The sequence below is a fragment of the Leucopleurus acutus genome, assembly GCF_964270905.1.
Source record: "Leucopleurus acutus genome assembly, chromosome: 7".
Taxonomy (NCBI): Eukaryota; Metazoa; Chordata; class Mammalia; order Artiodactyla; family Delphinidae; genus Leucopleurus; species Leucopleurus acutus.
Window position 1 is genome coordinate 21267582 of NC_139150.1, and position 13686 is coordinate 21281267.

General features: G+C 37.1%; 1 protein-coding gene across 2 annotated transcripts in view; it reads right to left on the reverse strand.

Annotated features, from left to right (window-relative positions):
- HSDL2 (hydroxysteroid dehydrogenase like 2) overlaps window positions 1–13686 on the reverse strand; it is an 85738-nt gene that overhangs the window by 8086 nt on the left and 63966 nt on the right. Inside the window, exons 9-10 of one of the 2 annotated variants that reach the window (XM_082843457.1) lie at window positions 9939–10076; window positions 6313–6441 (exon numbers count right to left, since the gene is read on the reverse strand). In XM_082843457.1, coding sequence (XP_082699583.1) covers window positions 6313–6441; window positions 9939–10076 — 267 coding nt within the window. Of the gene's footprint in view, window positions 1–6312; window positions 6442–9938; window positions 10089–13686 lie in introns of both variants that reach the window. The other variant, XM_082843456.1, reaches the window with a different exon arrangement.

Consider the following 13686-nt stretch of genomic DNA (forward strand, 5'->3'; position numbering starts at 1 on the left):
ATGCAAGGTGATGGATGTGTTAGCTTGAGTATAGTAATTTCCTAATGTATACAAATACCAAGTCATCATGTTATACACCTTAAATATATACAGTTTTTATTTATCAATTATACCTCAATAACACTGTAAAAAAATAAAAGGCACTAGTAAGTGCTGGTGAGGATTTGGAGAAACCTGAACCTTTATACAATGCTGACAAGAATATAAAATTAGTGCAGCCACTTTAGCAAAGCTTGGTGGTTTATTAAAAAGTTACATATCAACTTACCACATAACCCAACAATTCCACTCTTAGAAATCTACCACAGAAATGAAAATATATATCCACACAAATATGTGTATGAAAATATTCACAGCAACATTATTCACAATACCCCAAAACTTGAAACAACCCAAATATCCACCAGCTGGTGAGTGGATAAATACAACGGAATACTACTCAGCAATAAAAAGGAACTGAACTACTGATACATGCTACAACATGATGGATGAATCTCAAAAGCCTTATGCTAAGTAAAAGAAGCCAAATACGAAAGACTATATACTTTATAATCCCATTTATATGAAATGTCCAGAAACAGCAAATCTATAGAGACAGAAGGCAAGTTAATGTCTGGCTGGCTGGGCAGTAAAAAGGGGGATTGACTGCAAACAGACAGAGAATTTTGGAGGGACTGATAGAAATGTTCTCAAACTGGATTGATTTTATTTATTTATTTATTTATTTATTTATTTATTTTAAAATCTTTATTGGAGTATAATTGCTTTACAATGGTGTGTTAGTTTCTGCTTTATAACAAAGTGAATCAGTTATACATATACACATGTTCCCATATGTCTTCCCTCTTGTGTCTCCCTCCCTCCCACCCTCCCTATCCCACCCCTCTAGGTGGTCACAAACCACCTAGCTGATCTCCCTGTGCTATGTGGCTGCTTCCCACTAGCTATTTTACGTTTGGTAGTGTATATGTGTCCATGCAACTCTCTCACTTTGTCACAGCTTACCGTTCCCCCTCCCCATATCCTCAAGTCCATTCTCTAGTAGGTCTGTGTCTTTATTCCCATCTTACCACTAGGTTCTTCATGACCTTTTTTTTTTCTTAGATTCCATATAAATGTGTTAGCATACGGTATTTGTTTTTCTCTTTCTGACTTACTTCACTCTGTATGACAGACTCTAGGTCCATCCACCTCACTACAAATAACTCAATTTCGTTTCTTTTTATGGCTGAGTAATATTCCATTGTATATATGTGCCACATCTTCTTCATCCATTCATCTGTTGATGGACACTTAGGTTGCTTCCATGTTCTGGCTATTGTAAATAGAGCTGCAATGAATATTTTGGTACATGACTCTTTTTGAATTATGGTTTTCTCAGGGTATATGCCCAGTAGTGGGATTGCTGGGTCATATGCTAGATCTATTTGTAGTTTTTTAAAGAAACTCCATACTGTTTTCCACAGTGGCTGTATCAATTTACTCTCCCACCAACACTGCAAGAGTGTTCTCTTTTCTCCATACCCTCTCCAGCATTTAATGTTTCTAGATTTTTTGATGATGGCCATTCTGACTAGTGTGAGATGATATCTCATTGTAGTTTTGATTGGCATTTCTCTAATGATTAATGATGTTGAGCATTCTTTCATGTGTTTGTTGGCAATCTGTATATCTTCTTTGGAGAAATGTCTATTTAGGTCTTCTGCCCATTTTTGGATTGGGTTGTTTGTTTTTTTGTTATTGAGCTGTATGAGCCGCTTGTAAATTTTGGAGACTAATCCTTTGTCAGTTGCTTCATTTGCAAATATTTTCTCCCATTCTGAGGGTTGTCTTTTGGTCTTGTTTATGGTTTCCTCTGCTGTGCAGAAGCTTTTAAGTTTCATTAGCTCCCATTTGTTTATTTTTGTTTTTATTTCCATTTCTCTAGGAGGTGGGTCAAAAAGGATCTTGCTGTGATTTATGTCATAGAGTGTTCTGCCTATGTTTTCCTCTAAGAGTTTGATAGTGTCTGGCCTTACATTTAGGTCTTTAATCCATTTTGAGTTTATTTTTGTGTATGGTGTTAGGGAGTTTTCTAATTTCATACTTTTACATGTAGCTGTCCAGTTTTCCCAGCACCACTTATTGAAGAGGCTGTCTTTTTTCCACTGTATATTCTTGCCTCCTTTATCAAAGATAAGGTGACCATATGTGTGTGGGTGTATCTCTGGGCTTTCTATCCTGTTCCATTGATCTATATTTCTGTTTCTGTGCCAGTACCATACTGTCTTGATTACTGTAGCTTTGTAGTATAGTCTGAAGTTAGGAAGCCAGATTCCTCCAGCTCCATTTTTCGTTCTCAAGATTGCTTTGGCTATTCGGGGTCTTTTGTGTTTCCATACAAATTGTGAAATTTTTTGTTCTAGTTCTGTGAAAAATGCCAGTGGTAGTTTGATAGGGATTGCATTGAATCTGTACATTGCTTTGGGTAGTAGAGTCATTTTCACAATGTTGATTCTTCCAATCCAAGAACATGGCATATCTCTCCATCTATTTGTATCATCTTTAATTCCTTTTATCAGTGTCTTATAATTTTCTGCATACAGGTCTTTTGTCTCCTTAGGTAGGTTTATTCCTAGATATTTTATTCTTTTTGTTGCAGTGGTAAATGGGAGTGTTTTCTTAATTTCACTTTCAGATTTTTCATCATTAGTGTATAAGAATGCCAGAGATTTCTGTGCATTAATTTTGTATCCTGCTACTTTACCAAATTCATTGATTAGCTCTAGTAGTTTTCTGGTAGCATCTTTAGGATTCTCTATATAGAGTATCATGTCATCTGCAAACAGTGACAGCTTTACTTCTTCTTTTCTGATTTGGATTCCTTTTATTTCTTTTTCTTCTCTGATTGCTGTGGCTAAAACTTCCAAAACTATGTTGAATAAGAGTGGTGAGAGTGGGCAACCTTGTCTTTTTCCTGATCTTAGTGGAAATGGTTTCAGTTTTTCACCATTGAGGACGATGTTGGCTGTGGGTTTGTCATATATGGCCTTTATTATGTTGAGGAAAGTTCCCTCTATGCCTACTTTCTGCAGGCTTTTTATCATAAATGGGTGTTGAATTGTGTCGAAAGCTTTCTCTGCATCTATTGAGATGATCATATGGTTCTTCTCCTTCAATTTGTTAATATGGTGTATCACGCTGATTGATTTGCATATATTGAAGAATCCTTGCATTCCTGGAATAAACCCCACTTGATCATGGTATGATCCTTTTAATGTGCTGTTGGATTTTGTTTGCTAGTATTTTGTTGAGGACTTTTGCATCTATGTTCATCAGTGATATTGGCCTGTAGTTTTTTTCTTTGTGACATCTTTGTCTGGTTCAAACTGGATTATAAGTGATGGTTGTACAACCCTATACATTTACTAAAAATCATATATACTTAATAATGGCTAGATTTTATGGTATGTAAATTATACCTTAAGAAAACTGTTCTAAAAAATAGCTTTAAAACAAACTACTAGTAAGAACAATTTTATATGTATGTGTGTGTGTATATATTTCTCTTCCCAATATATTAATCAGGTAATCTTGTACAATATATTTTCTTTCTATTATAATGCTTTACTATACAGTGGCCTCTACTGGCCAAAAAGAGAGATTTTGATTAGTTGATCAGTAGTTGCTTTAATTTTTTATATTTATAACATATCCACTCTATAGATTAGGTCACAGAAATGGCTATGGCTTCTTAAAAGAGTATGTTTAGGATATAAGGTCTAAATTGCGCCCATTCAAAGGAGAGTAGATGGGATGAAGAATAAGAATGAAAAGACATAAGAAGCAGAAGCAAAGTTATTTGCTCCCAATCTGAACTGCTGCTATAAAATAAACCTTATAAGGGACTGTCCTGTCAGTCCAGTGGTTAAGACTCTGCGCTTCCAGGGTTCGATCCCTGGTTGAGAAACTAAGATCCCACGTGCCACTTGGCGTTGCCAAAATAAATAAATAAAATAAAATAAACCTTATAAGAATATATATATATTTTTAAATCACTCATTTAGCTGACTGACCTCCCCTAGCCAATTCAGGAGCACATTCACAGAAAGATATAAATGGAAAGCCCATTACAAGTTTATGCTACACAAATAAAACGTAAATTAAGGAGGTAACTTGATTCTTTCACCTTTGGAGGGCAAAATAGCATAATTTAGAAGTGCATGAGCTGGCGAGTTAGCTTGGATTCGAATTCTAACTCCAACATTGACTCACCCACCAAGTGACTCTGGGTTTATTATTTAATTAAGCAATACTTCAGTCTCCCTTTTTATAAAATAGAGAAAATCTTTTATCTCAAACCATTATTGGGAATATTGCTTAACTCAACAGTAATCATATACGTATTAGCTATGATTACTGTTATTTCTGTTTGGAAATTGACAATAATTTTTTTTATTTTTAAAGGTCTTTAAGTTCAAAATATTGCATATTTATAAGGTTCAAATTTACAAAACGTTTATTTAGCATCCAAAGCACTATGTTTAAGCCCTACAGAGAAAGAGATTTTGAAACACTAAACAAACACTAAAGAAACTATTAAAATGATTAAAGAGGGACTTCCCTGGTGGTGCAGTGGTTTAGAATCCGCCTGCCAATGCAGGCGACACAGGTTCGTGCCCTAGTCCAGGAAGATCCCATGTGCCACAGAGAAACTAAGCCCGTGTGCCCCAACTGCTGAGCCTGTGCTCTAGAGCCCATGTGCCACAACTACTGAGCCTGTGCTCTAGAGCCCATGAGCCACAACTACTGAAGCCCGCATGCCTAGAGCTCGTGCTCTGCAACAAGAGAAGCCACTGCAATGAGAAGACCGTGCACTGTCACAAAGAGTAGGCCCCGCTCGCCACAACTAGAGAAAGCCTGCACGCAGCAACAAAGACCCAAGTCAGCCAAAAATCAATCAATCAACATATTTATTTTTAAAAAATGACTAAAGCGATAACTATTCATTATCATTAAAAGACGTTATAATGTACTAAGTACTTTTAATGTACTTTTAAGTACACTAGTACTTTTAAGTACTAAGTACTTATAATGTACTAAGTACAAAGTGAAAAAAGTTACCAAACAGCAGTAATGCTATAATCTTGTTTTTATAAGTACACTTATATATTTATATACATTCATAAAAATATATATATGACTTTAAACCAAAAATCAACTGATGGTTATCTTTCAGTAGTACAATAAAAAATAATTTTATTTATTTTCTTTTTTCCTAAGCATATTTTCTAATTTTTGTATCTTGAATATTTAGCACTACTGTTTAAAAAAAGGTGGGGGGAAGTTGAAGAAACCTCAATCATTAGTAACATCACATACAAACTGGCTCAGATAGTATGTAGGCCATTAGCATCCTGGGTTAGAAATGGAAAGCAAGACTTACAGGGCACAGAACACATTATGATCTTCAATTTATGAAGATTAAAACAGAATAAAGAATAAATAACATTTATAACTCATTAAATAAATCTTTAGGATCTTCAGATTAAAATGTTACAATACTTTTGTTTAAAGTGCTGCTTCTGGGACTTCCCTGGTGATGCAGTGGTTAAGAATCCGCTTGCCAATGCAGGGGACATGGGTTCGATCCCTGGTCTGGGAAGATCTCACATGCTGAGGAGCAACTAAGCCTGTGCGCCACAACTACTGAGGCTGTGCTCTACAGCCCACGAGCCACAACTACTGAGCCCGCGTGCCACAAATACTGAAGCCCACGCACCTAGAGCCCAAGCTCTGCAACAAGAGAAGCCACTGCAACAAGAAGCCCACCCACTGCAACGAAGAGTAGCCCCCTGCTCTCCGCAACTAGAGAAAGCCTGCATGCAGCAATGAAGAACCAATGCAGCCAAAAATAAACTAATTAAAAAAAAGTTTTAAAGTGCTGCTTCTAATAAGTACATGTGTTAATTAACTTACTATCTAGAGTAGTGTTTTAAGAGTAGAAAATAGAAAAAAATTACCCTTAAAATTTTTCTGGCACATTTAGAGATACATGGGCAGAGCAGAAAATTATGCAGACCCTCTTCTTAGTGATGGATTCCACAGAAAGCAGGGTCACTGGGCCATGGAAGATGGCTGCAGTTTCCTATTATAATAGTTGGCAAGATTGAAGCATGATCTTACTCTTGCTAAACAAGCTGCAGCTAAGTTCAGCACCTCTGGTAACCAATGTGTTATTGGAAATGATATCTTAGCCCAACTAGTAGAAATGAAGCCTACCTAATAGAATTTTCCTTGAACAATCAGTAAACAAGTGAAGTTAAAACTCACCTGAAAACATTTTTACAAAATCATCAGTAGACATACTCATCACCACATCTGCCCGATCAGAGGGCTCTCCATGTCCGACATTGCCACCCTTGCTTTTAAGATCAAGAAACCATGTTCCACCATCTTCACCTACACAGAAAAGAAAGATACAGAAATAAATGTTAAAGAAGCCCTGTTTTTCTTAAACTTAATAATTGTACAATTAGAATAATCATATATAATGCTGTTACCCAGGTTGAAATCCCCAGGCCTCTAAGAAATTCAGCCAATATTTATTAAGTACTTATTATGGGCCAGGCACTTGGCTAGGATCTCAAGACTCTTCAATAACATGGTTCTTACAAAACAGGAAGTGGAGGGTGATGTGGAGTCAGGAAAGCCCAGCTGAGATTTAAAAGTTAAGTAAGAATTTGCTAGATGGGGGACTTGCCTGGTGGTCCAGTGGCTAAGACTCTGTGCTCCCAACGCAGGGGGCCCAGGTTTGATCCCTGGTCAGGGAACTAGATTCCACATGCTGCAACTAGAGTTTACGTGCCACAGCTAAGAGTTCACGTGCCACAACTAAGAGTTCACAACTAAGGATCCCACACGCTGCAACTAAAGATTCTGCACGCGGCAACGAAGATACCATATGCCTCAACTAAGACCCAGTGCAGCCAAATAAATAAATAATAGTTGCTCGATGAGGACCTGAAAAAAGGAACAGAAGGACTGGAATGTACAAAGAGAGTGGATGGTGGCCTCAGATAAGCTTGTTAGGCAGTCCAGATGCAGAGCACAGTAAGCCATGTAAAGGGTTCGCTGATTTCATCCATACGCCATGGAAGGAGAATGACATTAGGTTTGTATTTTAAATAGATCACCCTAACAGCAGTGTAGAGAAGATATTGCAGAGGGATAAAGAGGATACAGAGGACAATTTAGGAAGGTACTGGGGTTGTTCAGGAGCTTGAGGATGTATGCCTGGGTCAGGATCGCAGCAGTGGAAATGGAAAAAAGTCTGCATATTTGAGAGAGAACTTCAAAGCAATATCACAAAACTAGGTAACTGACTGAATGAAGAGGAAAAGGTAGGGAGGGTGCAGAAGAATGATCTGCTTTGCTAGTTTCTGGCTTGGGAAGCTGGGTAAATATTGCTGTGTTTTTTATTGAGAGGACTACTGAAGAAGAGCAGATTTAACAAGTAGTGCCAAAGGCAGGTATTGGGAATGGTGAGTTGTTACGGACATTTTCAGATTGAGGTACCTTTGTGACAGCCAAATGAAAATGTCAACTGAAGTCTGACTGGGCTAGGAAGATAGATACATAAGGAATCAGCCCCTATGGTCACTAAAGCTATGTGAGGGGTTAGGGTTTTCCCAGACAAAGTCTGTAGAGTATAAAGAGTGCTAAGACAGTGACCTGAAGAATATCAACATTTAAGGAAAGGATGGAGAAGCATCTAGCACAGGAGACTGACAAGACATCATTACAGACGCAGAAAAAAGCAATGGAGCGTTTCCAGAAGGAAAGAGAGGTCAACAGCATCAAATGTTGCAGAGTGGTGACAAGGTAAGAATAACAAATGCCCAGTGGTGACACAGAAGCCACCAAGGACCTTGGTGAGAGCAAATTCAGTGGAATGGAGAAAAATGACACCAGAACAGAGTGAATTGTAGATGAAAATAAGTTTGGCTCTGAAAGGGAGAAGAAAGATGGGGGGTGGGGGGTGTGATTGGGAAGGTTGTTACTGTTGGTTTTTTTTGAAAGATAGAATAGACTTTGGGAATGTTAAAAAACCACTGGGAAGGAGTCTTCAGGATGAACAGGTGGAAGAGACAGCACACATTTCCTGAGGAGGCCAGAGGAAATGGGATCTAGAACTTTGCTACTCAAAGTGTGATCCATGAACTGCAGTACCGTCATCACATCAGAAAAGCAAACTTCAGACCCTACCTCAAACCTACTGAATCAGATTCTGCATTTTTAGCATGCCCAGCGGTGATCAGTATGGACATTAAAGCTTAGGATACACGGATGTGGAGTTGAGCTCTGCCTGTTGGGAGAGGAGGAAGAGAGGTCAATGCCTACAACGGTATGCTATCAGATGGCAGGAAGGTGAAGCAATTCCTGTCTGTAGGCTTCTCTTATCTCTGTGAAAGAGGAGGTCACCTTATCTGCTGAAACTGGCAGGGAAGTGGTGAAGGGAGAGATGGGAGACTTGAGGAACACTGAGAGGTTTAAAAGAGTCACTGTGGAAAATGAGGCAATAAGCTGACCACAGAAACACAGAATGCTGACATTGGAGAGGAGGAGTGATGAATTTTTACTGGTACAGATTCACTGGGTGGTGTGATTCCACCCCCCACCCCCTGCCATTTCTCCAGCAAGACTTAGCAGCCTGGATGCAAGTGTGGAGCAGCCAGAGAGTTTGATTATCCAGGACTAGGATTATGACAGTTGGTGACATAAGCACAAGGTCAGGAAGTTTAGGATACATGTAAAAGAGTGATTGAACCAATGGACCATGGGTTCTAAGAAAAGTAAAAACAGGAAGATGCAGATGGATTAAGATAAAATAGAGGTGACAAAGGATAAAAGAACTGATAATGTCAAAGTTTGCATACAATGGGACTGTGTTAGCTAATTCTTAAAACTCTTGTCAACATGCATTAATACTATGCTGAGAAGAAAAATACTGAGAGATTTTAAAAGCTGACTGCATTCAGACTGACCTGAATAATCTCAAAGGTAAAAAATGGCAAGGGAGTTCCCTGGCAGTCCAGTGCTTAGGACTCGGCACTTTCACTGCTGTGGGCCCCGGTTCAATCCCTTGTCAGGGAAGTAAGATACCATAAGCCCGTGGTGCAGCCAAAAAAAATAAAAAAACAGGCAAGGTGCGCATGGTTGATAAATGACTGTATTATACTATCTGTCATGATCCATATATCCTTCTAAATAGGATTTTCTCTCAATTACATACACTAAAGAGTTATTTACCACTGGAAGTATCTGTAAGGGAATTTTATTTTACATATGTCCATATGCACTGATATTAACTTAAAAATACAAATTGGTAGAACAGAGAAGAACTACAAAAACAAGTAGAGGGCTTCCCCGGTGGCGCAGTGGTTGAGAGTCTGCCTGCCGATGCGGGGGACACTGGTTCGTGCCCCGGTCCGGGAGGATCCCACATGCCGCGGAGCGGCTGGGCCCGTGGGCCGTGGCCGCTGGACCTGCGCGTCCGGAGCCTGTGCTCCGCGGCGGGAGGGGCCGCAGTGGTGAGAGGCCCGTGTACCGCAAACAAAAAAAAAACAAAAACAAACAAAAAAAAACAAGCAGAAAACAGGTCTATCACCTATATGTGGAAATACCAGTTTAAAACAAATAGATATAATTATGGATCAACATATATGAACCCCATGGTAACCACAAATCAGGAACTTAATAGACGGACAAAAACCAAAAAGAAAACACAAAAATACAAATCAGTAGTTATTTGCTATTCTTAAATGTCTACATTCTCGGGTAAGGGTCTGGATACAGCCAACTATTCCAGGTTATTACTACTGGAGGCTGATATACTTCCAAGGGAAATATCCTACTTTGTTTCATAAAAGCTCCAGATTACCAGAAGTAACCCTTACCTGAGAGTTCAAACTGATAGATTGCTTGGGTGGCTTTAACAATATCATCACTGAGAGAGTCCTTAACAATTCTAAATGTCCCTTCCACAGCTCCAGAACGTGGTTTTGGTGGTGGCTGCGCCTCCTTTTCTTTCAATTCTGGAAGAGCACCTATAAAATGTTATTGATATAAGTACCTTTAAAGCCTAGGTAATGTAAGGTCACACACAAAATTAATTAATTAGCAAACAGACTTGCTACCAATTAGACCCATTTAACCAAAATGACCTTAAATACATTCAGTGGCATCTTGAAGCATAAAAGCATAAATCAAACTGATGGAATAACAGCCAAATATGTCAGTTACGATTATAAATGTAAATGGTTTATACTCTTCAAGTAAAAGACTACCTCTCAGATTAGCTTTTAAAAAACCCACTAATTTATACAGTGTTTATAATAAACAGATTTAAACAACCTATCAGAGTTTTAGTGGTAACAATTAATCACTCCTTTATCACTGTCCCTGAGTTCCAAAACCAAATGAGAAAAGACAACTGTGGAGTCAGAAAGATGGAGATCAGAATATCAACTGTGTAAATGGGTGGAGATGAATTGGCGACTGTAGCTTAAATCAACAGCCAAGTGAACTTCTCAATAACTTTACCTCTAAATTAAATATATTAACCTAGTCTTTTCATCCCTGGATTGAACCTGCCTCCTCCCATTAAGGAATGGAAATGCCTCTGTAAGTAAAGATCGTGTGAAAACTGAGGATAGTCTACTCTGAAAGAAAGAAGGCTCAAAAGGGTCCAAACCACACAAACTCGTTTCTTCTCCCAATCTCAATCAGACTGGTCCCTCCCACTAGATGAAGAGGTAGGTCAAACCACGTATTAGTCTCATGAAGGCCCCACTACCTAGAAACGCAAGGTCAGGAGAATAGAGGTTGCAACATTTTAAAATTTGTATTCACTGGGCTTCCCTGGTGGTGCAGTGGTTGAGAGTCCACCTGCCAATGCAGGGGACGCAGGTTCATGCCCTGCTCCGGGAAGATCCCATATGCCACAGAGCAGCTAAGCCCGTGCTCCACAACTACTGAGCCTGTGCTCTAGAGCCATGAGCCACAACTACTGAGTCTGCGTGCCACAACTACTGAAGCCCACGTGCCTAGAGCCCGTGCTCCGCAACAAGAGAAGCCACCACAATGAGAAGCCCGCACACCACAACAAAGAGTAGCCTCTGCTTGCCACAAGTAGAGAAAGCCCCACATGCAGCAACGAAGACCCAATGCAGCCAAAAATAAATAAATTAATTTAAAAAAAAATTTGTATTCACTTAAACCATTGGCCATAACTATTCAGCATATGATGAGCCAGGGGAGATCTGCAGTGCATAGGACTGTTCGAATCCCATAGCATGAAGCTGTCCCCCAATACCAACCTCTGTGTCTTTATTTATCCTCCTGGAATTATTTGTGGGCAGTTTGGCTGCCCCCAGAAACAGTTGAGAATAATTTGTTATTTAAACTAACTCAAAGGACAATCTGTACTCTAGGCTGAAGATTAACTCTCCACCTATCTCCCAGCTCAAATTATACCCAGCCATCTTGTCCAATATAACTCACCAAAGGCTATTAAATAAAATCTAACTGACAGCATAAAGATACTCCAGAGTATAACATAACCAATTCGAAAGTATCCTAAATTTATTGAATATAAACTACCTTCCATTATGATGTTTCCAGACACAAATAAACAGTAAAATCCTTCTCACAAAGTTCAGCAGATATTAAAGATGAAATACTTAAGATCCAATGGAGCAAAGAATACATTATTATTATGGTATTTTGAAGACACTTTAAAAATCAGATATGTATTTCAATATTTAATGCTGACAGTGTAGTGAGGGAGGTACTCATATAATGCCAATATTTATAATTCTGGAAGGAAGTTTCATAGTATGTATCAGGAACCCTCCCACTGATTGTCAACTTTCAGTGATCCACTATAAGAAAATCCTGTAACATTTATAAAATGAAACAATTACAAGCCACTAAAATAAATATTACATTCATGTGATACAATACTAAGTTGCCAATTTCAAAACTTTGTTTTTGAAGACCTGGATAATATTCACAATATAATGTTAACTAAAACAAAGAATATACAATTAAATATTATATGATCCACTCAGGTAAAGTATATATTTGTAGATATGAATTTTAAGTTATATTTTCAAAAAATAAAAGAGACTGGAAACAAATAAGCCAAAATACAGACAGTATTTATACTTGGATGGTGGGTTACATGTGATTTAAAAAATTTTCTTTATGCTTTTCTGTACTAAGCTTTTCTATACAAATTAATTTAAAATGGTATCAAAATTGATTAAATTACATTACAAAATCTATTGGATGTGGCCAAAGTTACATTAAGGGGGTAAATGCACAGTCAAAATTATTTTATTATTTTTAAAGGAATAAAAATGAATATTAGCCTAACAAGCAAGAAAAGGAACAAAAACGTGCAACCTCAAAGAAAGCAGAAAAAATAATAAAGCAAAAATGTTTAAAGTAATGAATCAAATGGTTGCAGAATTTTGTGAATATACTAAAAATCACTTAACTACATACTTTAAAATGGTGTATTTTTGGTATATGTAAATTATACCTCAAAGCTGTTATAAAAAGAAATAATCAGTAAAGAGAAAAGCAGTAGAATGAAAAATGAAATAAAATTTAAAATCTGGTTCTTTTGAGAAAAACCAATAAGATACAGTAAAATATGGCAACTTTCTGGAAAATTTAATCAAAGAAAAAAGGAGAAAAAAACTTTAAAAAGAGAAAAGGGATAAAATAAATATGAAAAATTTTAAATTATAAATGAATACTACATGTCAACCCTTAAATAAATTTTAGAACTTCAAATGGACAGTTCTAGTTTTTTTATTTTAGAAAAAGCCAATAATTGAATGACAAAATAAAAACATTTTCAAAGAAACAACTTCAGAAAAGACTCAAATAACCAAGTAGGTGAGATATGTCAAAACTTCAAGGAAAAGAACATAGAAAAAAGAAGTTACCCAATTGACTGCCATACTCAAAATATAACAAAAAATAAAATATAGAAAATATATAATAAAAATGTAGACATTAATCTAAATAACTGATAAAAAAAAATCTTAACCAACATCTAATACCTTACTTATGGGTAAAATCTAAAGATTTTCCCATTAAAATTAAGAATAAAATAAGAATACCTAAAATAGTTTCAATAAATATTTCCAAATTCTCCTGGAAGTTCGAGTCAGTATATTAAGAAATATGCCAGAAATAATCCTGTAAGATATTATTATTATATGTAGACAGTAAGTTTGGGCATTTAGGAAATTCAAGATAATTACTCAATGATAATCATATCAATTAACATTTATAGGGGACTTACTATATAAATTTCACAATATGATGCACTATCTATTATACTTAATCCTCATGATACTCACATAAGGAAAGTGAGACCTGAGAAAACTGTTTCAGAGAGCTGAAGTGACTTGTCCAAGGTCACAGATATAAGTGACAGGGACAGGACTTGTACCCAGATCTGTCTTATCCCAAAGTCTAGGCGTTCAGTAACTGTCTATTAGAAACTATTAGAAGTCTAAAACAAGATAAAAACTCATGAAGGTGACCAGATATAAAATAAATATAAAAAGATAGTTTCCCCCTTCTTATTTATAACGTGTCTTGTTTAAGAAAGCATTTCAATAT